The 26240-nt window shown below is 42.3% G+C and overlaps 1 protein-coding gene across 4 annotated transcripts in view; it reads left to right on the forward strand.

Annotated features, from left to right (window-relative positions):
* Positions 1-26240, forward strand: part of ikzf1 (IKAROS family zinc finger 1 (Ikaros)) — a 127815-nt gene that overhangs the window by 81974 nt on the left and 19601 nt on the right. For 3 of the 4 annotated variants that reach the window (XM_070880023.1, XM_070880026.1, XM_070880024.1), the window contains exons 4-5: positions 14769-15029; positions 15633-15800. In XM_070880023.1, the coding sequence (XP_070736124.1) occupies positions 14769-15029; positions 15633-15800 (429 nt within the window). The remainder of the gene's footprint in view (positions 1-14768; positions 15030-15632; positions 15801-26240) is intronic. The other variant, XM_070880025.1, reaches the window with a different exon arrangement.

Raw genomic sequence — 26240 nt, forward strand, 5'->3', positions numbered from 1 at the left:
ATGCCAGTTTGTTTAAGTCTGAAACTAACAGCTAACACACTTAACATTATCGTTCCCTCCCCAAAATGATACACCTGCAGTGCTTGCGCAGATAGGTGTGTGCTGTGTGATGTGTGTATAAGTCACTGTTGTTTGTGTGTGCAGTTATTTAAATTTGTTTTTCCCAAAAAAACACTTTACTTTGGCTCTGATAATTTACCCAATGGCTGGGGAAGCTCTATAGAATGACTAATACCAAAACTACTTTATTCCTTGTACAATGGCAAGCTGGAGCATTTCAGTCTATGAATCTTTAATCGGTAAGATCTACGCTTGTACTGCTCTATGACTCCTTTCTTTGACTAAATCACTGTTTGTGTTTTTTAATGTTTATTGTAATGAGAGATTTCAATGATTATTAAAACAATTTTCCTGCCAATTTTCCTACTATTCCTGCATGGGTAACAGAGTGTACCATGTTAATACATTGCACTAACATTCCCAACCTTTCAAGAACATTTTGCTGCAGAGTGAAATTTCAGTTCCTATCCTTTTCAGTTCTGGGGCCCCTCTGAGGGATGCTAAGTTGTAAATCAATATTTTTGGATCTGCGCTCCCAGTTCTTACAGTAGCATGCTTCCATAAAATTGTCACCATTGATGATTATTGCAGAATAGATATTAATTTTTCTCTTCATTGAGTTGATTTTGTAATAATTGTATCGTGTCTGTGTCATTTTTGAAGTATCACAGCAGCAAATATTAGTCCTTACAACAATTTGCTAATCCTAAGGTTTATTATTTGAACTATTGTACTCCTTCATTCAGTCACATTATGCAACAGCCGCCATCACGAGCACATCATCATGGTGGAGATTTGTGAACACTGGCCATGATGGGCTTATTTCATACATTTGAGGGAATACTTGGGGATAAAATTGCCCTATTGGAAAAGACCCGTTGGGCATTAATGGGGTCGCTAATTTTTTATCACGCGGGCGTGGCGGCCAGAGCGCCTTCCCTGGAATTGCCCTCTGGATTCTGCAGGCGAAAACGGGTTTGCGACGCGCCCCTTACTTTTCACCCAGGGCAGAGACGCACACGGCAATAACATCATTTCCGTGCGCACCGACCCCTTATCGCCCCGCGCCGACCTCTTTTTGTCCAGCAGGTGAAATTGCCTTCCCTTAAAGGGGAGGGCCTTGCGCCGCGGCCAGCATCTGTTTTTGTCAGCCGATCGGTATCCGCCTCTGATACCGCCCCGCAACTTTTTATTTTTCTAAGTGCCCAATTCAGCAAGATTTAGCAGCCCATTTCGTCGGGAACTATATCTTCACTTAATTCAAATTGTGCAGCAGGGCAATTTGGCCCCCAAAATACCTATTTGTATTTGTACAATACCACAGAAAAGCTTTTGCTGTTTTTTCTCACCATCCAGGAGACTGACAAACACGACAGAATTCTGAACTTTACCTCAATATAAACATTGTGAGGTACCATGATGGCCCTTGTGATCCTATTCAACTAATTAATACTATCAGCAAATCAGTCACTAACTAATGTGCAAGTGACACACACACAGTTAACACAGCTCCCTCATTCCCATAAACATATACATCTTCTCAGCTTCCTCATTCCCACAGAGTCACACACAAACATATGGCACAGTTCCCTTTGTTCCCACAGACACACACATACCACAAGATTTCCTTGCGCCTACTGAAAAAAAGCACTCCATTCCACACCTGTTCGGAACTCTCCTTGCAAATGATACATGACAATGATGTTCCCAGCATTTATTTACCATCTACTGCTCAAAACAGTCTTGGATTCTGCTACATAAAATAGTAAAAATAGAAATAATCTTTTTGAGTTATGAAGGTTTTATTTATGTCAGATAAGTCAAAACAGTAAATCGAGGTACAGGATCTGATTTCTTTTGTGTTTACTACTTATGACTTTGTAACTCGAGAGCTGTGCATTCATTGTGTACGTGGAAATGGAGAATATTTCATGCTGTGTAAATTTACCGAAACAAGCTGAATTTCCAATCCCAGCCAAGGAGTAAGTGCCATAGATTTCTGGTCGGAGAACTAGAAAATAGGGTAGAAGCCAGTTTCACCACGTTTCCACTCACTTGCACCCTTAAAGGAAGTCACAGAGGAAGGATGTGGGTAAATCCTCCATCTGTTCCCCCCACCACCACTGCCCCCCCATATCAAAGCAAAGTTAATAGGTTACTCTGGAATTTCCCCCAGCTATTCCAACAAAAGTATCTCTCTTTTGATTTCTGACAGCAATTTTAAAAATCCAACTCCAATAAATAGCGTACTCATCTTTTTCCTTCTCTTGCAGCTCTCACTGCATTCCCTGGTACCACTGTCGTCATCCCTTTCAATTGATTGAGCTCTTTAAATAAGAAAGTTGCTTCCTTTCTCCTTTCCAAATTTCCTGGTTTCCCACCCCCCCCCACACCCTCCGCCCCCCCCACACCCTCCCCCACTCCGCCGGCCACCCGAAATATCTGCTCTACTGCTGGAACAACTCGCATCCAAAGCAGCTGACCCCGGGGTTCTGATAGGCTCGGCATCCTTAGTCTCAGCAGGCAGAAGTTTCAACCAGCCACCCTTCTGCCACTGCATCGGAGACCCAGGAATTTTGAGCCTTTGTTTTTAGACTAAATAAACATTTTTTTAGAAATTAGCTTGAAGATAAGTTCATTTCATTGAAAATTATTGTCATAACTGTTAAGTCTCCAACTACTTTCCCCAAAACCCAAATTCCAATCTACTTAAGAAATGATAATTCAATACACATTTGCCCCCTGGTATATCAGTCTGTAATATACTCTGCCTGTAATGTTGAACAATTTTCTTATGCCTGCCAATGGTTAACACTTGAGCCTGGCCAGTTACAGATACAGTACTGTCAGATTATGCAGCCATGTTTTCAGAAATTTCTTGTCAAATGCTTAATAACATTTTAGTGAAGTTCCAATTATCATCTTGATTTAGGAAATATTGGTATACCTACTCTTATCATGGATAAAACGTAAGAAACTTTTGAAAATCCCAATTTCCAGGCACATAACCTGATTCATTTGTATCTGGTATACAATACTAGTTTTATCCATAGTAATTTGTACCACATTTTCATGGCAGGTCAAATTCAATTTGAATTTGAAATTAAATTTGATTTTCTACTCTATTACATAGCACGTCTCTGAAGATTTTTACGCATCCACATTAACAAACCGTGGTTGCAGTGTGTACCATCTACAAGATGCACTGCAGCAACTCATCAGCAGCACCTCCTAAACACACGACTAACATCTAGAGGGACAAGGGCAGCAGGTGCATGGGAACACCATCACCTCCAAGTTCCCCTCTAAGTCACACACAATCCTTACTTGTATATGTCGCCGTACTTTCATCGTCGCTGGGTGAAGATCCTGGAACTCCCTCCCTAATAGCATTATGGGAGTACTTTCACCATATGGACTGCAGCGGTTCAAGAAGGCGGCTCACCACCACCATCTTCTCGAGGGCAATTAGGGATGGGCAATAAATGCTGGTCTTGCCAGTGACACCCACATCCCAGTAACAAATTTTAAAAAGGAGAAGAAAGTAGCAAGCATTAGAGCCAGTTATGAGTTAGCGATGGTTGTCCAAAATCGAATTGTTGTAAATTGCAGTTTCTTGGGTAAGAAGATTTTCAAGTTTTTTTCTGCAGTAAAGGCAGCAATGAAAAATAAAACCACAGCACCTACGTAGTGCCTTTTTGTTAAACAGCTAAAACATGGGTAAAGAATTTTATTAACAGCTGTCATATCAATGTGTCTTTAGATAATTGCACCACAAGAGTGTAGGAAAAAGTCACGGAAAGAAAAAGCCATTCGGCCCATTGAATTTGTTCTCTAGGATTTCAGTCCACCAAGCCTAGTATCTAAATACCTTCTCAATTTGCTTTGCACTATCATCCCTTTTGTCTCTTAATCTCTTTTGCCATCCACCCTATCACAGACCTTCCCTTTTGTTCTTTCCTCCCCTTCGCCCTTTCCCTACCCCTACACTTGCTTAAAAACCTGTTACATCTCTAACTTTTCATAGTTCTGACGAAGAGTCATCAACCTGAAATGTTAACTCTGATTCGCTCTCCACAGATGCTGCCTGACCTGCTGAATATTTCCAGCATTTTATGTTTTTATTTCAAATTCCAGCATCCACAGTATTTTGCTTTTGTATCTAAATACATCTTGAACTCCCTAATGTCTGGGATTCCACTACCATATCTGGTAAAGCATTACCAACATTAATCACTCTTACAAAAGAAAGAAATAAAGTCTTGCATTTATATAGCGCCTTTCATGACCACCGGACATCCCAAAGCACTTCACAGCCAATTAAGTACTTTTTAAGTGTAGTCATGTTGTAATGTAGGACACGTGGCAGCTAATTTGCGCACAGCATGCTCCCACAAACAGCAATGTGATTAGGTGATAACCTGTTTTAATGATGTTGATTGAAGGAGAATTATTGGCAAGGACAGCGGGGATAACTTCAAAATAATGCCATAGGATCTCTTACGTCCACCTGAGAGGGCAGACGGGGCCTCGGTTTAATGTCTCATCTGAAAGACGGCATCTCAGACAGAGCAGCACGCCCTCAGCACTGCACCAAGTGGCAGCCTACATATTTGTGCTCAAGTCTCTGGAGTGAGACTTGAACCCAAAACCTTCTGCCTCAGAGGCGAGGATGCTACCAATTGAGCCATGGCTTTCACTAAAGAAACGTTTCCTAAGATCTGAATTAAATTTACATAGCATTTATTTAAATTTATGTCTTCTACTGACCTTAAAATTATATTCTGGTTTCATTTCAACCAATGAATTAATTTAATACTTTATAGACTTATTTGAAGTTGCCTTTAAAACTTACTGGCGCTGAAATTCCTGGTGATCTGCTGTGCAGCAAAGTGAAACCTCCGCTCACCTTAGCCCCAAGCTGGAGATCTTGTCCCAAATCCCAGCAATGGGGTCCTTTGTATTGTCGGAGAAGGTGCATCAGTGATGACTGTTGCCAGTAGGAATTTTGGAACAGACGGTGGAAAAGAGACCTAGCAAAGCTCCCTAGAAAATCCTCTCCTACAGATCTCTGTTCCCAATGGTGCAAATGGGCCTCTTACCTGGCATGAGTTCCATTGAGGTCTATAGTGGGTGTAAAAGGCAGAATATCCTGCAGAAGCCCAAAAGCTCTCCGAGACATGCCCCTTCATGTTGAGGTAGGGTTGTGGAGTGGGTAGGCTCACCTAACTGGAATTTAAAGGGCCAGTCTAAATGAGGCGGAATCCTAGTAGATCTAGGTTCTGCCCCAAATTTCTGAGCCCCCACCCAGGATGGAAATCTGGCTTTCTGTCCTCTCCAATCCTAGGAATTTCAGGGCCATTCTCTCTAGACTATCCAGATTAAAGAGTCAATTTTACTAGCCTGCTGGCTTTGTGCATTGGAAAATCAAAGGCATTACTACTGCCATTTCCAAGTATTTGCTGCCAGTGGATGAGGCTCCCACTGATAATCCACATTTGTAAAATAGTTTCTAAAGTTTCTGTCATCTTTCCTCGTACCTCTTCTCCTTTACACTTCAGATCATTCTTGTCTTTCTTCTCTGTATGCTTCCTCATGGCTCTTGCAATGTGGCCACCAGAAGTGTACACCATATTCTAAGTGATGATTGACCTCAGTACATTATAAAGCTTCAACATAGCTTCTGTAGTTTTGCACGCCACAGTTCTGATGATGTATTTGTCACTATTAAATTTTAATTATCATCTATCTGCTCAATTTTCTAACAAATCTGCCGCATTCACAATTTTAGTGCTATTATATAGATAAGAACAAAGAGGGGTCTAAGCACTGAGCCCTCTGGTACACAACTAAGCACCTACTCCCAGTCTGATATTATGTCTCACACAAACACTCAAATCAATGGGCGTATCATCATCACCATCGTCAGAGGCAGTCCCTCGGAATCGAGGAAGACTTGCTTCCACTCCTGAAGTGAGTTCTTTGGTGGCTGAACAGTCCAATACGAGAGCCACAGATTCTGTCACAGGTTGGACAGATAGTCTTTGAGGGAAGGGGTGGGTGGGACTGGTTTGCCGCACGTTCTTTCCACTGCCTGCGCTTGATTTCTGCATGCTCTCGGCGTTGAGACTCGAGGTGCTCAACGCCCTCTCGGATGCACTTCCTCCACTTAGGGTGGTTTTGGGCCAGGGACTCCCAGGTGTCAGTAGGGATGTCGCACTTTATCAGGGAGGCTTTGAGGGTGTCCTTGTAACGTTTCTCTGCCCACCTTTGGCTCGTTTGCCGTGAAGGAGCTCCGAGTAGAGCACTTGCTTTGGGAGCCTCGTGTCTGGCGTGCAAACTATGGCCTGCCCAGCGGAGCTGATCGAGTGTGGTCACTGCTTCAATGCTGGGGATGTTAGCCTGGACGAGGACGCTGATGTTAGTGCACCTGTCCTTGCAGGAGATTTGTAGGATCTTGTGGAGACATCATCGGTGATATTTCTCCAGCGACTTGAGGTATCTGCTGTACATGGTCCATGTCTCTGAGCCATACAAGAGGGCAGGGATTACTACAGCCCTGTAGACCATGAGCTTGGTGGCAGTTTTGAGGGCCTGATCTTCAAACACTCTTTTCCTCAGGCGGCCAAAGGCTGCACTGGCGCACTGGAGGCGGTGTTGGATCTCGTCGTCGATGCCTGCTCTTGTTGACAGGAGGCTCTCGAGATATGGGATGTGGTCCACGGTGTCCAGGACCGCACTGTGGCTCTTGATGACTGGGGGGCAGTGCTGTGCGATGAGGACAGGCTGGTGGAGGACCTTTGTCTTCAGGATGTTTAGAGCAAGGCCCATGCTTTCATATGCCTCAGTAAATGCATCGACTATGTCCTGGAGTTCAGCCTCTGTATGTGCGCAGACGCAGGTGTCGACCGCGTACTGCAGCTCGACGACAGAGGTTGGGGTGGTCTTGGACCTGGCCTGGAGATGGCGCAGGTTGAACAGGTTCCCATATGTTTAAAGTACTGTAAATCATGAAATGTTAAATCTCTGTCCTTCTGTCCCCAAAATCAATTTTTGTGAGTGCTTTAGATTTGCACCCCAACAAGAACCTGAATGCACAAATTATATTCTGGATGACTGGCACAACACATGATTTCTTTAACATCCTTTCAAAGCATAATTGTTGCCTACCAATGCATGTTAGTTAATCTTTTTATGTTGCAGTAATTCTCCCTGTACCAACTCTGAGCCATAGGACATTTCACTATGGTAACTCATAGCCAACTAGTCAGTCTCACTATACTGCAAACAGGGAATAGCTGCTGTCATTTATTAACAGCTTCAGGTGACCTCTTCTGAGCCCACTTTTACATTTACTCATTATATATAGGTTCTCATGTGACATGTAACTGGCTAACCACTCAAAAACTGATCATCAGTTTGGTTGACCACTTATTACTGTAGGGTTCTGTGTGTTTCAATGTGTTTAATTTTGATATCAAAATAAATCAGAGAAATAAATGAGCATCCAAAAGAATCATCCGTTTTATGGTGAGCAATTGTGTTCTTTATTATTCACTGATAGTAAATTAAAGAAAAATCTACAAATTTTAACTGAAGAATCCTGAAGTGGTTTTGTTATTTGTACTTGAATGTTCCACCTCAAGCAACAAGCACCAAAAGATAAAGTGATAGTCACAAATCCCTCAGTTGAGAGATTACAGATTTTGAACACTTACTCTGTTTAAAAAAATTGAATTCTTGCTGAAACTACACGTTAAGTCCGATAACATGTAAGCAATACTGTGAAGTGATTTAATAAAATATAAATGGTTTTATCTTTAGAGATAAACTTTGAGTAAAATAAGTATTTGTTCCAGTTAAATTCTTCAAAATAAAGAGCCAGATATCAGGTTGGGAACAGGATTGGAGATTATTAGAATACGTACGGAGAGAGATTATCAGCACTCTGAAACTGTGATTCCCATGCTGCTTAACCCACACCTCTGAAATTGACCAGAGTTGATTACTCTAGATATAGTGACAGAGGAAACTCTGGAGTTTTCCTTTTGGGATCAGGGGGTTATTGATAGAGCTTTCTCTTTGGAAATTAAATCAGTGGGGTCCTTGCTAGGATGACTGTGCTATCTACTACATTACTGAGGAGCAATGTGTAGATTGATGGCAGCGAGCACATTATTTGTAACTTACAAACCTCTGACCTATTAAAGTCAAACACGTGTGCGACTATTTTTTTAAAAGCCTTAGTATCTTTTTAATCAAACTATTATTGTGACCACTTTGCAAAACCAAGAAGGAAATGACCTCTTAATATTACTGCATAATATGAGGCCATTTCCTCCCTAGCACACACAAATGTGCAGATGTGAAAGTGCTGGCAGAGTCTTAACATTAATTGATTAATGTCTTTCAGTGGCATAGAATGATGTTTTCAGCTGCTAAATAAAATGTTCCTACTAAGACATGATGCCATTGCTTAAAAAAAACTTTCTCAGAATTATCATTCAAGTTAAACTAAATTGCAGTCAAACATCATTATTACAGTTGTGTGCAAATCATCATCAGGATTTTTTTGCCTAAGGTTCGAGTTCCTGAACCTGCCTTTACAGAGTTTCAGCTAAAATCAGGAAAAATGAAAGTTTGTACCAGCAGTTTGTAAAATGAGGTTTCACTTAAGGTTTGGTTGCAGGAAGGATGTTACGTGTTACTATCTGTGTGGTGAAAAACAGTTGATTTAAGTTCCATTGTACATCCAATTTTAATCATAATTATAACTTGTATTTGCTTCATTTAGCAGTGAAGAATCTGTTTTTAGATTTCAATTATTCAATCAAATTATTTTTTGTGATATCCTTAAACATTGGAAATGTGACATAAAACAGAAAATGCTATAAATGCACAATGGATCAGTCAGTATGTAGGAGAAAGATAGGTTATATATTTTGGGTGGAACATAATATAACAACTGAGTTTTTAATTTATTTGATTGGATATGCAAATTGAAGACTGTCAATCTGATGGTAATATTTTAACAGGTAGCAGTGTGCTGAAAGGCTATTGTGCAAAACCATAAGAATGACAGGATTTAATAAGTTGAGGCACTAAAAATTTTGTCATTCTATGTTCTATAGTATGTGCTTTCACTGATACTATAAATGTGGTTCCAAAAACCATGGTTTGAAAGCTTTATTAACTGTTTTCCATTTATGAAATTTATAATGTGCTCTATATCATGGCATAAGTTGGAGATGGAGCTGACTTGAACGAATTGTAGAAAAATATGCTAAATGCAGCTGCCCGGAAGAGACCTCTTTTTTCCCCCTGTTCTAAAGCATTATTTTTCCATCAGAGCTCTCGAGTTGATGTAATCCAGTATCAAAGTGTAATCATTACTGCTGCATTTTCAATTATTTTTGGTAATGAAGTTTTCATTATTAATTCATTTTATTATTAAGTATGGCATCAACCTAAAACAAGCTGGAGTCATAGGCACTCTTTTTGAAAGATATGCCAAGAGGAATTGCAGATAAAACTAGCTGAACTCACCCCTTTTCATGCAGAATATGTGGAGCTGCAGTGTATGCTAAGAACAGGAGATTATAAAACTAGAAGCATTACAGATTTAAAGGTGCCGTAGTTACAATATGGAAGAAATCAATTGTGGTTATTCCTAACTCACAAAAACATCCAGAGCTATTTGACACGACCCATTTTGTGTCATGGATTATTTATTCCTTAAAGCCATCGATTAGCTTCTGAAGATAGTTCTGTCTCCTGAATTGTTTCCTGTTTGGTATTTGAAAAAATCCAAGGAACAAAACCTTTGAGCAAATTTTCTGCTTACATTTTAGAGGGATACTACATGTAACATGTGTCAGAATCAGAGGCTGATTTGATCTGTTTACAACATATCACAATATGTTTAAATGTAATTAAATCTAGTACATTCTGGAGTTAGAGCACACAAATATGTCTTCTCTGTTGTGTGTTACGTTTTTATCATTAATTATTCTTGTCCCTTTGTATTATCCAAGAGATGTTAATGTGGCAGAATTTCAAAATTCAAATGTTGGTGTAAAAATTATTATTTTTATCTTTTGAAATTCCAACCATATTAGTGTCCAGCTAATGTGCACAGACAGAACTAGTTAATTGAAATGCCACATGTAACAATCTTAAATTTGTACCGACTTATCCTAAACTCTCACAGTTGCTGGTAGTATCTTGTGTTTTCTACCTCAAAATAATTCTTCCTACATTTTATTGGAGTCATCTATCAGTTTTCAATTAAGATTGGAGTCCTAAAAAGAATCTAGGTGGATTGCTCTGATGTCATGAGTAAATAACTGATCCATTTTTGATGTTATTGAACAGGAGAGAAATAAGCTTGGCTTGACCTTTATACCTAGAGGACCAGAATACAAGGGGGTAGAAGTTATGCTGCAGCTATACAAAGCCCTAGTTAGACCACACCTGGAGTACTGCGTTCAGTTCTGGGCACCACACCTTAGGACGGATACATTGGCCTTTAGAAGGAGTGCAGCGTAGATTTATCAGAATGATCCCTCGATTCCAAAGGTTAAATTACAAGGAGAGATTACATAAACTAGAATTGTATTCCCTGGTTAAGGGGTGATTTGATCAAAGTTTACAAGATATGGAGAACTGATGGGTTGAGAGAGAGAAGCTATTTCCGCTGGTTGGTGATTCTAGAACGAGAGGACATAGCCTAAAAATTAGAGCTTGGCCTTTCGGGAGTGAAATTAGGAAGCACTTCTACATGCAAAGGGTGGTAAAAGTTTGAAACTCTCTTCCGTAAACGGCGGTTGATCCTAGGTCAATTCTGGACTTCATTCTCCTGCTTTGGACAGCGGTTCGTCGCTGCTCCGTGTTGGCTCCATCCTGTTCATGTCAGCTTTGTCCTTCCATGGGACCTCTGACTTTTATTCCATTAACTACTACATTTAAACAGACATATGTAACCTTTGTTGCTTGAGCTTTTCCCTTGTCCATTTGCGTGTGCACTTTGGCTGCCGCTCCGGACCTGAGCTATTCAATACTTTTCCACTTTTCCCCCTCTTTCCTTTTCTCTTTATCTCTCCCTGACCATTCGCTCCTGTCGTCATGCCATCTTTCATCTCTCCTCTCTAGGATACTCTGCCCTCCCAAATCCCTACCTGAATCCTTCATTACTCTTCGCCCTTCCTAATCTCCTGCTGCCATCCCAGGCTTAACTCCCTCCTAGATAAGCCCACAGCTTCCCTCTGTGCCTCTCTTGGCATCCTATAAAGGGCCCATCGAGGCATTCATTGCTGCCACCTTACAAGCAGCAACTCCCAACAGTCGCATCCTACTATCTCGCCGACCATCCTCCCAGCGCACCCACTGGGGGCTAATGTTGCCAATCACCTCCCCGTCCAACTCACCACCCTCAGCGCTGACCCTGTGAATGCTGGCAGTAGGGCAGCCATCACCGATCCTCTCTGCATCTCCCGCCAGAATGTCCGTGCACTTGCAAACAATTCCCTTGCCATCCATCAACTTAACGTGGATGATGGCACGACATCATGGCTCTGACGGAAACTTGGTTGAAGGGTGATGAAACCTTACCCTTAAATGAAGCCTCCCCACCTGGCTATACATTCCACCACTTGCCCCGCTCAGACCGTCGTGGTGGCGGTGTGACTCTCATCAGAAAATCACACCTCGGTCTGTTCTCTTACTCCTCCGGCACTTTCTCCTCCTTTGAGCATCTCACCTTAATTCACCCCTCCCACCTCTCATTTAAAATTCTCATTCTCTACTCCTACCCCCCACCCTCACCCAACTACCATAAAAATTTTATTACTGATATTTCTTCACTACTTTCCTCCCCCTGCCTTTACACAGAACGACTTCACATCCTCTGAGGTTTCCATCTCCATCGCAATTCATCATGCTCTCTCTCCTCGGAATTCACTAGCCTCCTATCCTCCCTTAATCTCTCTCTCCATGTAAACTCCCCAACCAATATTCACGGCCACCCTCGACCTTGCCATCTCTCATGGCCTCGCTACTCCCATCGTGTCAATCACAGATAAGGCCATCTCTGACCACTTCCTCGTATCGCTCTCCATCCACATCCCCCTTCCAGTCCCTCCACCCCTCCCCCAACCCTACCTCCTTCTGTGTCCGCCCCTGGAAAAAATTCTCCCAACTCTCTTACAATTTCACTTATGAACTCCCAACTCCATTCACCATGACATTCCTGCAGCTACCGATCCGCTCACACATCCTCACCACCACCTTTGATGCCCTAGTCCCTGTTAAAACAATGACTCTCTCTTACCCTGGCCATTCCCCCTGGTACAGTGCTGATCTTTGCTCCCTTAAGTCCAAGGGATACAGACTTGAATGGACATGGCTGGTAACTGGTTTAGCCATTCACCGCCAGATCTGGCTGGACCACATAAAGCATTATCGGGTCGTGCTCTTGTCTGACATAATTGCTCACTATTCCAGAATCATTCTGGAATGTAAAGATAAAACCCCGGCTTCTATTCTCCACTACTAACCGTCTTTTTAAACCCCCCTCCCCAGTCTCCACCCTCACCTTCGACAATAAGTGTGAGGAGCTTCTTTGTCTCTAAGATTTAGACCATCCTTTCGGCTGCCACTTCCCTTCCTTCCCCTAGCCCACCGGACCAAACTCCCTCTAAGGATCCCCCCTGCCCTAGCCCTGACCTCACATCTTTCTCCAGTTTCTCACTGATCTTCCCTCATGACCTTGCTGAGTTCATCATGTCCATGATACACACTACCTGCTCCCTTGACCCTATTCCCACCAAACTGCTGACCACTCAACTTCCTTTTCTGGCTTCCATGTTAGCTGACTTTGTTAATGGTTCTCCTCAGGTACTGTCCCCCTCTCCCTCAAATCTGCCGTCATCACCCCTCTCCTCAAAAAAAAACCCTCGACACCTTAGTCCTTGCAAACTACCGCCCCATCACCAACCTCCTTTTCCTCTCCAAAGTCCTTGAACGTGTTGTCGCCTCCCAAATCCATACCCATCTTTCCCGGAATTCCATGTTTGAATAACGCCGATCTGGTTTCCGCCCCTGCTTAAGTACCGAAACGGCTTTCATCAAAGTTACAAATGACATCCTTTGTGACTGTTACGAAGGCAAACTATCCTTACTCGTCCTTCTTGACTTGTCTGCAGCCTTTGACATGGTTAACCACTCTATCCTTCTTCAGCGCCTCTCCACCATCGTCCAGCTGGGTGGGAATCCACTTGCCTGGTTCCATTCTTATCTATCTAATCGTAGCCAGAACATCACCTGCAACAACTTCTCTTCCTGCCCCCGCATCGTTAGCTCTGGTGTCTCCCAAGGATCTATCTTGGTCGCTTCCTATTTCTCATCTACATGTTGCATCTTGGTGACATCATCCGAAAACACAGCATCACTTTCCACATGTAGGCTGATGACACCCAGCTCTACCTCGCTACCACTTCTCTCGACCCCTCCACGGTCTCTAAATTGTCAGACTGCTTAACCGACATCCAATATTGGGAAGTCCAAAGCCATTTTTTTCGGTCCCCGCCACAAACTGCGTTCCCTAGCCACTGACTCCATCCCTCTCCCCAACTTCTGTCTGAGACTGAACCAGACTGTTAGCAACCTTGATGTCATATTTGACCCTGAAATGAGCTTTCAACCACATATCCGCAGCATGACTAAGACCGCCTATTTCCACCTCTGTAACATCGCCTTCTCCGCCCTTGCCTCAGCTCATCCGCTGCTGAAGCCCTCATCCATGCCTTTGTTACCTCTAGACTTGACTAGTCCAACGCACTCCTGGCTGGCCTCCCACATTCTGCCCTATGTAAACTAGAGGTGATCCAAAACTCAGCTGCGCATGGCCTAACTCGCACCAAGTCCCACTCACCCATCACCCCTGTGCTCGCTGACCTATATTGGCTCCCAGCCTCGATTTCAAAATTCTCATCCTTGTTTTCAAATCCCTCTATCGCCTCGCCCCTCTCTATCTCTGTAATCTCCACCAGCCTCACAACCCCCTGAGATGTCTATACTCCTTTAATTCTGCCCTCCTGAGCATCTCCGATTAGAATCACTCAACCATTGGTGGCTGTGTGTTCTGTTGCCTAGGCCCTAAGCTCTGGAATTCCCTGCCTAAACCTCTGCGCCTCTCTCTACCTCTCTTTCCTCCTTCAAGACGCTCCTTAAAACCTATCTCTTGTCACCTGCCCTAATTTCTCCTTCTGCGGCTCGGTGTCAAATGTTTTATCTCATAATAATTCTATGAAGTGCCTTGAGACATTTCATTACATTAAATGCACTATATAAATACAAGTTGTTAATTTTAACCTGAGATTGATAGATTTTTGTTAACCAAAGGTATTAAGAATATGGTGCATAGGTGGGTATATGGAATTAAGTCACAGATCAGCATGATCTCATTGAATGGTGGAACAGGCTCGAGGGTTAAATGGCCTACTTCTGGTCCTATGATCCTAAGTACAGCCCTGTTCTGTTTTAGTGTCCTGTTGTCTGATGCACAAACACATCCTTGCTATCTGACTCCTATAAACAAAGTTAAATGTTTTCCCCTCCTCCTCCCCTCATGCATAAAATTATTGTATTGTCAATATTTTAGCATTCATGATGTCTACATCTGTTATATTTTGTGTTCTATTTTCTTCCAGCAAATTCTATTAAAGTAGAAACTCCGAGTGATGTAGAGAATAGGAGAACCTGTGACACAAATGGTGAAGAGTGTGCTGAAGACTTGCGTATGATTGATACTTCTGGGACTAAATTGAATGGACCACATAATGGCCAAGACAACAAAGCATTTTCTGGAGTTGGTGGCATTCGACTTCCAAATGGCAAGCTGAAGTGTGATATCTGTGGAATAATTTGCATTGGCCCAAATGTCCTCATGGTGCACAAACGTAGCCACACTGGTAAAAACAGGCACCGCTTTTTTCTGTTTTTTACCTTCATCACTTTCATTTGGATTTTACTATGCCGCATTTTTGCATGCCATTTCCAAAAAAATTATCATAACAGGAATAGTAAAACGCTTCACATTTAAAATGAGAATGTGATGCAGAGATTAAAGTGAGAGCCTGAAATGCATTTTTAATAAGTTTTCTTTTTTTTTCTTGTTCAATGCCATTTCTTATTTTTTTTTAAGAACCATTGGAAAAGCCACATTAAAAAACAAAATGCCACAACATTCAGAAATCAAATCTGTTTATTCTGAAACTGCTGATCAGGAAGAGTAGCTCTTAACACACAATGATGTAGGCACTCTATTTAAATGAGTTTGAATCTTCATTGTGATGTGCCATTTTGATTTAAAAAAAAATTAGATTTTTCAGATCAAATTGACCCAGCCACTGAAGCGTTGAGAAACTGGCAGGTTTAGTCTGAATGCCTCATGTTATATCAAACCTGCAGCTGGCAGGAATTACAGAACAGTAGCAAAAATACATCTTTTTCTGAAATTCCACACTTAATATATTTAGCTTTTTTTTTGCTAACAAATATACTCTGTCTTGTAGGGGAGCGCCCCTTCCACTGCAGTCAGTGCGGTGCATCTTTTACTCAGAAAGGCAATCTACTTCGCCACATTAAGTTGCACTCTGGTGAGAAGCCATTCAAGTGCCATCTTTGCAACTACGCTTGCCGCCGTCGAGATGCACTCTCAGGTCATCTGCGGACTCATTCTGGTGGGTATATATGTGTACACTGATTTACTCACCAAATGGTCAGAAAGATACAGATTCATGAAATGAAAGCCAGAAACTAATGTTGCTAATATTAGCAGAGGAATGCTTAGCATATTTACAGTATCCATCATTTTAACAGAGGTATTACCTTCCATTAAAATGCTGGGCAGAGGAGTATCATATAAGTGGGCTAAGCATCCATCCACAAATATGAGCAACAGTAACTCCTAGGCTTATAAAGGTATTCATTAGTTCATACTCTTGTCCACATAGTTAATTTTCTTTTGGTCACCTCCAATTTTCTGGCACCCTTCAGTGAGATCAGTTGTAGTTCTGTTATGGACACCCCAGCTGAGATCAGATAGCTCAACATAGACTGGGAGCTTGAGCCTAAGAACTTCCTAGTCTATATAGCTCAGTTCCACAGGCAGCTTCGCACTTACCAACTGAGCCATTAGCAGAGCTGTATTTGGTTAGATTGTTTTAACAATTCTTCATTGAGAATCTGCATTAAAAAAATAGACTTCTGGAAATGTAAATTTAATTTTACTTTATATTTAAAGTAACAGTCTTGCAGACATATCAATGTTCCATGTTCAATAGAATCATCACAAACATAAAAGCCCAATAATTAACTGCTGGTGGATGTCAACCCAGGATTCAAAGCCAGAGCTCCGACTCCACTCACCGGTACTACCAGGAGTGGGTTCTGAACCCAAAGCCTTGAATGTTACCACTGCGCCAAAGGTTCACTTCACCTATGTAGCAAAACATCCCAAGATACTTCACAGAAGTGTTATCAGACAAAATTTGACACCGAGTCACATAAGGAGATATTAGGACAGAAAGCTTGGTCAAAGAGAGAGGTTTTAAGGAGCCTCTTAAAAGAAGGGCGAGGTGGAGAGGTTTTGGGAGGAAATTCCAGAGCTTAGAGGCTAGACGCCTGAAGGTACAGCCAATGGTGGGGCGAAGGAAATCGAGAATGTACAAGAGGTGAGAATTGGAGGAGTGCAGAGATCTCAGAGGGTTTTAGGGCTGGAGGAAGTTAGAGATAGCGAGAGGCGAGGTCATGGAGGGATTTGAACACAAGGATGAGGATTTTTAATTTGAGGTGTTGCTGAATCAGGAAACAATGTAGGTCAGCAAACATAGGGGTGATGGGTGAACGGACTTGGTGCGAGTCATAGGAACATAGAAAATAGGTGCAGGAGTAGGCCATTCGACCTTTCGAGCCTGCACCACCATTCAATAAGATCATGGCTGATCATCACCTCAATACCCCTTTCCTGCTTTCTCTCCATACCCCTTGATCCCTTTAGCTGTAATGGCCATATCTAACTCCCTCTTGAATATATTCAATGAACTGGCATCAACAACTCTCTGCGGTAGAGAATTCCATAGGTTAACAACTCTCTGGGTGAAGAAGTTTCTCCTCATCTCGGTCCTAAATGGCATACCCCTTATCCTTAGACTGTGTCCCCTGGTTCTGGACTTCCCCAACATCGGGAACATTCTTCCTGCATCTAACCTGTCCAGTCCCGTCAGAATTTTATATGTTTCTATGAGATCCCCTCTCATTCTTCTAAACTCCAGTGAATACAGGCCCAGTCGATCCAGTCTCTCCTCATATGTCAGTCCTGCCATCCCGGGAATCAGTCTGGTGAACCTTCGCTGTACTCCCTCAATAGCAAGAACGTCCTTCCTCCGATTAGGAGACCAAAACTGAACACAATATTCCAGGTGAGGCCTCACCTATACAACTGCAGTATGACCTCCCTGCTCCTATATTCAATTCCCCAGCTATGAAGGCCAACATACCATTTGCCTTCTTCACCGCTGCATGCCAACCTTCAGTGACTGATGAACCATGATACCCAGGTTTCGTCGCACCTCCCCTTTTCCTAATCTGCCGCAATGCAGATAATATTCTGCCTTTGGGTTTTTGCCACCAAAGTGGATAACCTCACACTTATCCACATTATACTGCATCTGCCATGCATTTGCCCACTCACCTAACCTGTACAAGTCACCCTGCAGCCTCTTAGCACCCTCCTCACAGCTCACACTGCCACCCAGCTTTGTGTCATCTGCAAACTTGGAGATATTACACTCAATTCCTTCATCTAAATCATTTTTTTGTTCCCCATTATAAATTCACCTGATTCTGACTGCAAGGGACCTACGTTTGTCTTCACAAATCGTTTTCTCTTCACATATCTATAGAAGCATTTGCAGTCAGTTTTTATGTTTCCAGCAAGCTTCCTCCCATATTCTATTTTCCCCCTCCTAATTAAACCCTTTGTCCTCCTCTGCTGAATTCTAAATTTCTCCCAGTCCTCAGGTTTGCTGCTTTTTCTGGCCAATTTATATGCCTCTTCCTTGGATTTAACACTATCCTTAATTTCCCTTGTTAGCCACAGTTGAGTCTTATACATGCAGCAGAGCTTTGGATGAGCTGAAGTATGGATATGTGTATGTTAATATTTACCTGTTCCTGTGGTGTTACACATGGGGAGTCAAGACCAAGTGTCGTCTTCAGGTGAAGCAGGTTTAAAGGGCAAGGCATAATTGGAGCAAGGCATGCAGATGTAAGTTGTAGTTCTGAATAGTATGTAGTTGACAGAAGAAAAAAGTGTGGATTTTGGGAGGGAAGAATAGTTAAGTTAGAGTACTTAGCTGTAAAATATCAGAGAGGAGCAGTTTAAGGGTTAGAGTACTTGAGGGATTGGAGTAGTGAGTAATGAAGGTGAGTCGTGTGGGATAGAAAGTACTGAAGTACATTGAGACATCAATCAAGAGTTAGGTCGAAGGATGTCAAGAAGGTAGACAGCTTCCAAATGAGGCTGATTGCAGGATAGAAAGTAGGGTGGATGCATATGGCACAGAAATTTAAATAGAAATAGATTAGGGAAAAGCAGTCACTGCAGGATATGAAAAAAAAGATTATCAACATTAATCTATATCTACCTGAATGCAAGAAGCATTAGAAATTAGATTATGGCTGTTCTGTACCTCGATTCCATTTACATGCCATAGCTCCTTATGTCTTGATACCCTTACCTAACAAAAAATTTCAATCTCAGTCTTGAAAGCTCCAATTGTCCCAGCTTACACATTTTTGGGGAAGAGAATTCCAGATTTCTACTACCCTTTGTGTGGAAAAAGTGCTTCCTGGTTTCACTCTTTAAGTGGCCAAGCACTAAATTTAAGATTATTTCTGCTCGTTCTTAATTCCCCCAGCAGAGGAAATAGTTCCTCAATATCAACCCTATTGAATCCTTTTATCATTTTAATTAGATCACCCCTCAATCTTCTATACTCAAGGGAATACAAGCCAAGTTCACAATTATAAATGTTATGAAAAGAATTGTATATGTTTGTCGATGTTATGAAAGCTGGATTTTTTTTAGCTTTTCTAGTGTTTTTCTTTGAATATTTGTATTAATAACTTTTACAAAATGTTCATAATGTTAGAAATGGCAAAATACACAAACCATTATTTTCTTCAGTTTTCAGCAGTGAATCACAAACTGTTCTTTCTATCTGAGTTTCAATGAAGATAATGTACTGTTACACCTTCGCACAAAATGGTTAATTTTCGCTAACTGTAATTCCCTGCCCTTTAAACATTACTTTCATATTCATAATCTGCTTTTTATTTAATCATAAAATGCAATGTAGTGTGAAGTATTTTCACTCATTTGATTTTTACAAAATCACAGTGTTTTGAAAATATATCAGGGAACTCAGTTTTATAGCAGTCTTATTCTTTTACTGATAGGACCTGGGTTAGGATTGAAGATTTTTATTTAAGTATTGAAATCTAAGTGTGATTTTAAAAAAAATGCTGTCATATGTATTCAACTTTGAAACATGTAAATGCACCTTATTTTCTCCATAAGCAGCAGTGTATGATCATTTTAGTTCCCTATTAATTTTGTTTATAGGAGAAAAACAGACAAGATGAGTATTAAATGTAACAATACAGAACTGTGCATAACACTATTGTTGATCCTGAATACCCCATTTACAGTATTTCTCAGCTGATAAATATGACATTTTTTAAAAAAACATTAAATTGCATCATAACAGTCTAGTAGATGATCTAGTAGATTCTATGCTGCAGTTGGTAAATCGACCACGGGCTGAGACCCGTTTGCTTCCTAAGGATACCCTCTTTCAGCACAAAACCTACAGGGCTGTTCAGTGCAGCCATTAATTGAGGAGCATTTTTAGATTTAATAAAGGCTCCACTTACACTGGGATACAATTTCCACAGGAGCTCTCCCGATCTCCCGTCCTAACTTCAGCAGAGGATTGTCAGAAACCCCATTTGCATCATTTTTCTGAGGTGTATGCGAAGTTACAACATGAGATCAGAAGAACCCCTACGGAAACTTTTACCCCCATAAGTTTAGCATCACTGCAAAGCAATTTCCTCTTTGCACCAATGATGAACAAGAAGTTTAAATCCAGAGCGAAGGCTCCACTTGGCACTAGAGGAAAGATGATTGAGACTTCTTAGAGGTGGTCAGTCTTGTATCGCTTTGGTTTGACACCATGTGGATTCTCCCTACCCATCCCATGGTCCTTCCAGGGCACTGTCACTGCAGCCCCAGCGGGAGTGGTGCAGATGGACTGTGAAAGAAATGAGGACCCAGGTACACTGGATCCTGCCTGTACTGGCAGTATCGGTGGAGCCTTTTAATGGACAGAAGTTCAAGAAACCTGACTTCATCCAGGGCAAAGCAGTTAGCTTGATTGGTGTTCCTGCCACTGAACTCAAATATCCACTCCCTCTACCGCCAGCACACTGAGGCTGCAGAATGTACTATCTACAGAATGCACTGCAGCAGCTCAGCAAGCTTACTTCAACAGCACCAGTCAGCCCTACGATCTCTACCACCATGAATGTCATGGGTATATCATCTCCAAATTCCCCTCCAAGTCACACACCATCCTAACTAGAACATTGCCATTCCTTCACCATCGCTGGATCAAAATCCTGGAATTCCCTACCTAACAACAGAATGGGAGCACCATCAGCACCAGGACTGTAAGGGTTAAAGAGATGGCTCACCACCACCTTCTGAGGGAAAATAGGGAAACAAATGCAGTTTGCCAGCATTCCTCACATCCTGAGAGCAGAATAAAAAGAATGTAGATCAGTAGGAAAGCTTTGAGGGATTGATTCCAGATTGGGGTTGTTGATGACTAAAATTGAATTTGTCTTTCTTCTTCCCCCTGTAGCCAAATCTTTGGGCCTGTTGCAACATCTTCCCCTTCCCTCCACGAGATGTATTTTCTTAAACAGCATGTTAAATTGAGTTTGGTTGGACATCTTAGCTGTGCCTCCAAAATAGAACTATTTCCTCAGTCTCCACCACCTCTGTTCTCTGAATTAATCACTGATCAATATTCATATCTCTACAGGAGACATCTAAGGCCAAAAGGCAGTGGGTCTACTTCTTACCAGGGCTCTCATTTAATGCTTTTATTTGGCATCAAGGAACTTAGACCATGCTCTACTCCACACTGACTCGGACTTTCTCTTTCACCTTCACTGACGAACACTCAATTTGCCTCCCCGCTTTGCCTGCTCCTGGGTGCACCTCACCACCAATTTCCTGCTCCTCAGATCAGCCTCCTCACTTCCACTGGCTCCTGATTGATTTTTCACTCTTTACCTGGCCACCTGAATTCATTGCCTTCCTGTTTTTGACCTGGGCCAGTGCCTCAGCTGATCAACTGACACTTCCTTTAGTTCCTGGATCCTCCTCCTTCCCTACCATCACTGAACCAGTCCTCTTCTCTCATCAACGGGTTAGCTGTTCTGGCTCCTCACACCTTCCATAACTCATCCTCATTCCACCACCACTGCATCCACTTCTAATCTCTGGACCAAGGATCCATCCTTGGCCTTCTTCTGTTCCTCATCTACATGTTACCCCTTGGCGGCATCCTCTGCAGACATGGGATAATGTATGTTGACGACCCCAACTGTTCTTTCAAACACATCTATCAACCCCATCACTTCCTCTTTGGTGTCAGTCTTGGATAGGCAAAATTTATTCCAGCTAAACATGGGGAAAATCAAAGCCATCATCCATGCTCCTCTCGACAAACTCCGTATCTTTGTCACCAACTCTATTCCCTCCACAGCCACTGTCTCACCTGTTTGCATCATCTTTGACACGGAGCTGAGCTTCCAATCCATATCTTTTCCATCACAAAGATTGTCTAATTCCACTTCCGTAACATTGCCCACCTCTGCCCTACCTCAGTACTTCTCCCTACTGAAACCCTCATGCATGCCATTGTCACGCCCAGGCTTGACTATTCTAATGCCTCCTGTTCTCCATAAACTATAGCTCATCCAAACATTTCTTATCTTATCCTATCCCAGCCCACGTCCTGCTCACCCTTCTACATAGGATCCTCGTACCCAAATGCCTCAAATTTTAAATTTTAAACCACCGTGTCCTCTACCCTTGCTATCTCTGTAACCTCCTCTAGTGCTACAACCCTCCCCCAAAACTCTCAGTTTATCCAATTCTGACCTCTTCTGCATCTCCCTTCCTTTCATGCCTCTATTGTCAGCCGTGCCTTTAGCCACTTAAACCCCATGCTCTGGAATTCCCTCTCTAATCCCCTCTACTTCTCCACCTCTCATTCCTCCTTTAAGACCCTCCTTAAAGCCCACCTCTTTGACCAAGCCATTGGTCACACTTCCTAATCGCTTCTTCTTCAGCTCAGCTTCCTTTTTTGATGTAAAAACTACTAAATAAACGACAGTTGCTTTTGCTGTTTTTATACCTATCGGTCTCAAACTGATAGATGTAGCGTAAATGTACCCTTAGTTCAATTTTTCTGTTCTGCTTTTTTTTCTGTTAAGGCAGTTTTGTTTGTTTTTAACATTTTATTTGCCTGGTTCTTCCTGTTTTACAATTGAAATAGTGAATTTATCCTTCGAGAGCTGCTGTTTTATTCTGCTCAGTATTGAATTTTATAATAAAGTAAGCTGTTATCCCAAATAGTTTGCTTGCCCTTCCATTGTGCTCTATACCTAGTTCCAGGTTTATAAAGTTAGCTGTAATTCATAATTGCAAGCAAAAATTTAAATACTTAAATGTTGTATCAAATTCTTAGATAGTACTTACAGCACAGAAAAAGGCCACGCAGTCCAACTGGTCTATGCCGGTACTCCACACAAGCCTCCTCCCACTCTACTTCATCTAACCCTATCAGCATATCCTTCTATTCCTTTCTCCCTCATATACTTATCTAGCTTCCCCTAAAATGCATCTATGCTATTCCCTTCAACTTCTCCTTGTGGTAGCAAGTTCCATATTCTAATCACTCTCTGGGTAAAGAAGTTTCTCCTGAATTTTTGATTGGATTTATTAATGACTACTTTATATTTATGACCCCTAGTTTTGGACTCCCCACAGGTGGAAACATCTCTACGTCTACCCTATCAGACACCTTCATTATTTTAAAGACCTCCATTAGGTCACCCCTCAGCCATCTCCTTTTTAGAGCAAAGAGCTTCAGCCTATTCAGTCTTTCCTGATAGTTATTCAATTGTTCCTGATATAAACTGAAACTTAGAAGCATTCAGAATATGGATTGGGCTATGTGTAGTGATATGCATCTTTCTATAAGATAAACATTTTGAAGATGTGTACAACTTATGGTTAGGCTTAGTCTTTGCAGTAAAGGATATTTTTGTTATTGGCTGAAAATCTGCAAGATATCAATCCAGCTGCATGCCAACTAATATTTGCATGAATTTACTCAATTTTAGGGCATAGAAGTGATAGTATTGTTTTTGTGGAATTCAGTGACTTACTTTGTGCTGTCCTTTGAATTCATGCCTTCTACTGGGAAACTGTCTGCTGGGCTCAGTTGATGCCAATTTGTTTCATAGCAGAAGGTTGTGGCTTCAAGGGCTACTCCAAGACTTGGATCACAGGCCCCAAAATTCCTCAAGTCAGAACCCATCATGCCTGACAGTGCCCACCAGCATTGCCCTGATAGAGTTTGTGGGGGGGTCAGTGGGATGACATTTAATTTGCACGGATCAGGCCAGTGGAAGTGGCATTTCAAGCATTTCTCTGGTAGGTGCCCGCCAAAATGGCTGGCACCTGCCCGTGGGGATAGAGTTGCGCAGACTCCTGACTATGGCAATGGTCCTATTGGCACCCTGAGCAAAGGGGCCAATGTGGGAATTATTTTTTAATTTAATAGTCTTCAGTTGTCCTTGCCATTTCATACCAGTGGATGTGGTATATTTGGATTTTCAGAAGACATTCGATAAGGTGCCACACAAGAGGTTATTAAACAAAATTAGGGCTCATGGCATTGGGGGTAATATACTAGCATGGATTACGGATTGGTTAACGGACAGAAAACAGAGAGTATGAATAAATGGGTAATTTTCGGGTTGGCAGGCTGTAACTAGTAGGGTACCGCAAAGATCAGTGCTTGGGCCTCAGCTATTCACAATGAGGGGACCAAATGTAATATATCTAAGTTTGTTGATGATACAAAGCTAGGTGGGAATGTAAGTTGTGAGGAGGATACAAAGCGGCTTCAAGGGGATATAGACAGGCTAAGTGAGTGGGCAAGAACATGGGAAATGGAATATAATGTGGAGAAATGTAAAGTTATCTACTTTGGTAGGAAAAGTAGAAAAGCAGAGTATTTTTTAAATGGTGAGAGATTGGGAAATGTTGGTGTTCAGAGGGACCTGGGTATCCTTGTACACAAATCACTGAAAGTTAACATGCAGACACAGCAAGCAATTAAGAAAGCAAATGATTTGTTGGCCTTTATTACAAGAGGATTTCAGTATAAGAGTAAAGATGTCTTACTGCAATTACATAGGGCCCTGGTGAGACCACACTTGGAGTATTGTGTACAGTTTTGGTCTCCTTCCCCAAGGAAGGATATACTTACCATAGAGGGAATGCAATGAAGGTTCACCAGACTGATTCCTGGGATGGGGGGGGGGATTGTCCTATGAGGAGAGATTGAGTAGACAAGGCCTATATTCTCTAGAGTTTAGAAGAATGAGAGGTGATCTCATTGAAACATGCAAAATTCTTACAGGGCTTGACAGGGTAGATGCAGGGAGGATGTTTCCCCTGGCTGGGGAGTCTAGAACCAGGAGTCACAGTCTCAGAATAAGGGGTCGGCCATTTAGGACTGAGATGAGGAAAAATTTCTTCATTCAGAGGGTGGTGAATCTTTGGAATTCTCTTCCTCAGAGGGCTGTTGAGGCTCAGTCGTCGAGTACTTTCAAGACAGAGATTGATAGTGCAGGAAAGTGGAGTTGAGGTAGAAGATCAACCATGATCTTATTTAATGGCAGAGCAGGCTCGAGGGGCCGAATGGCCTACTCCTGCTCCTATTTCTTATTTTCTGGCCTAGACCCCTGAACAGTGGATCCCACATTAGCCCTCGTGCAAACTGGTTTGCCTCACCTCATTCGGCATCTGGTCGCCATTGCTACTATGCTGATTCTCCATCCCGACTGTGGAGCAGGAACTCACAGCTTAGCTGTCTAGAAGTCTGCCTCTTACAAGGCAAAGAGGAAACTCACAGAAACAGATGCAGACCCTGCAAAACTTTTGTTCCATAATCTAGGCTGACAGTTCAGTGAAGGATTGGGAAGGATTGCATTTTTGGATGAGATGTTGAACCAAAGCTCCATTTGCCTGTTCAGATCGATGTAAGGGATCCCATGGCACTAATTTAAAGGGGTTTCTCCTAGTCTGCTGGCAAATAGTCCTCCCTCAACCGACACCATAAAAGAACTGGTCATTCATCTCATTTGCTCCTTATGGGAACTTCCTGTGTGCAAATCAATTGCTACATTTGTCTATGTAACAACAGTAACTTCACATCAAAAGGTATTCAATTGGTTGTGAGGACATGAAAGGGGTAATTTTTACCTGAAAAAACAGGTGGGTTTTGAGCATGGGGGTAGTTAAATTGTTAAAAATCGGAATCCCGACCTGAATCCGCCTCCAAGTCTCCCACTTCTGGTTTTAACGGAAGCGGAATGGGGGGGTGGGGGGACGCAGCCAACCCACTGCCAGGAGGTGGAATGTCAATTTAAATATCACAATGAGGCTGGAGCCTCTTCTTTAACCACCATTTTGTTTTCAACTCTATCTGGTCGGGTTTAACAAACTTCATAATACCCGGCAATCACAGCAAGTTGAGGACTACTGCACCCAGGAGGTAAGTGCCATTATACCTACCACCTGGATCCAGGGTCCCTGCCTAGTCCCCCTCACATAGCTTTCGATTACTTTCCTGGACTCTCCTTTCCCCCCCCTCCACCCCACGATCATCCTGAGCCCAGTCCAATCTGATCCTTCTCACCCCCCCCCCCCCCCCCCCCCCCACCTACCCCTGATGATCTTGAGG

This window comes from Pristiophorus japonicus, chromosome 5 (genome assembly GCF_044704955.1).
Source record: "Pristiophorus japonicus isolate sPriJap1 chromosome 5, sPriJap1.hap1, whole genome shotgun sequence".
Lineage (NCBI taxonomy): Eukaryota > Metazoa > Chordata > Chondrichthyes > Pristiophoridae > Pristiophorus > Pristiophorus japonicus.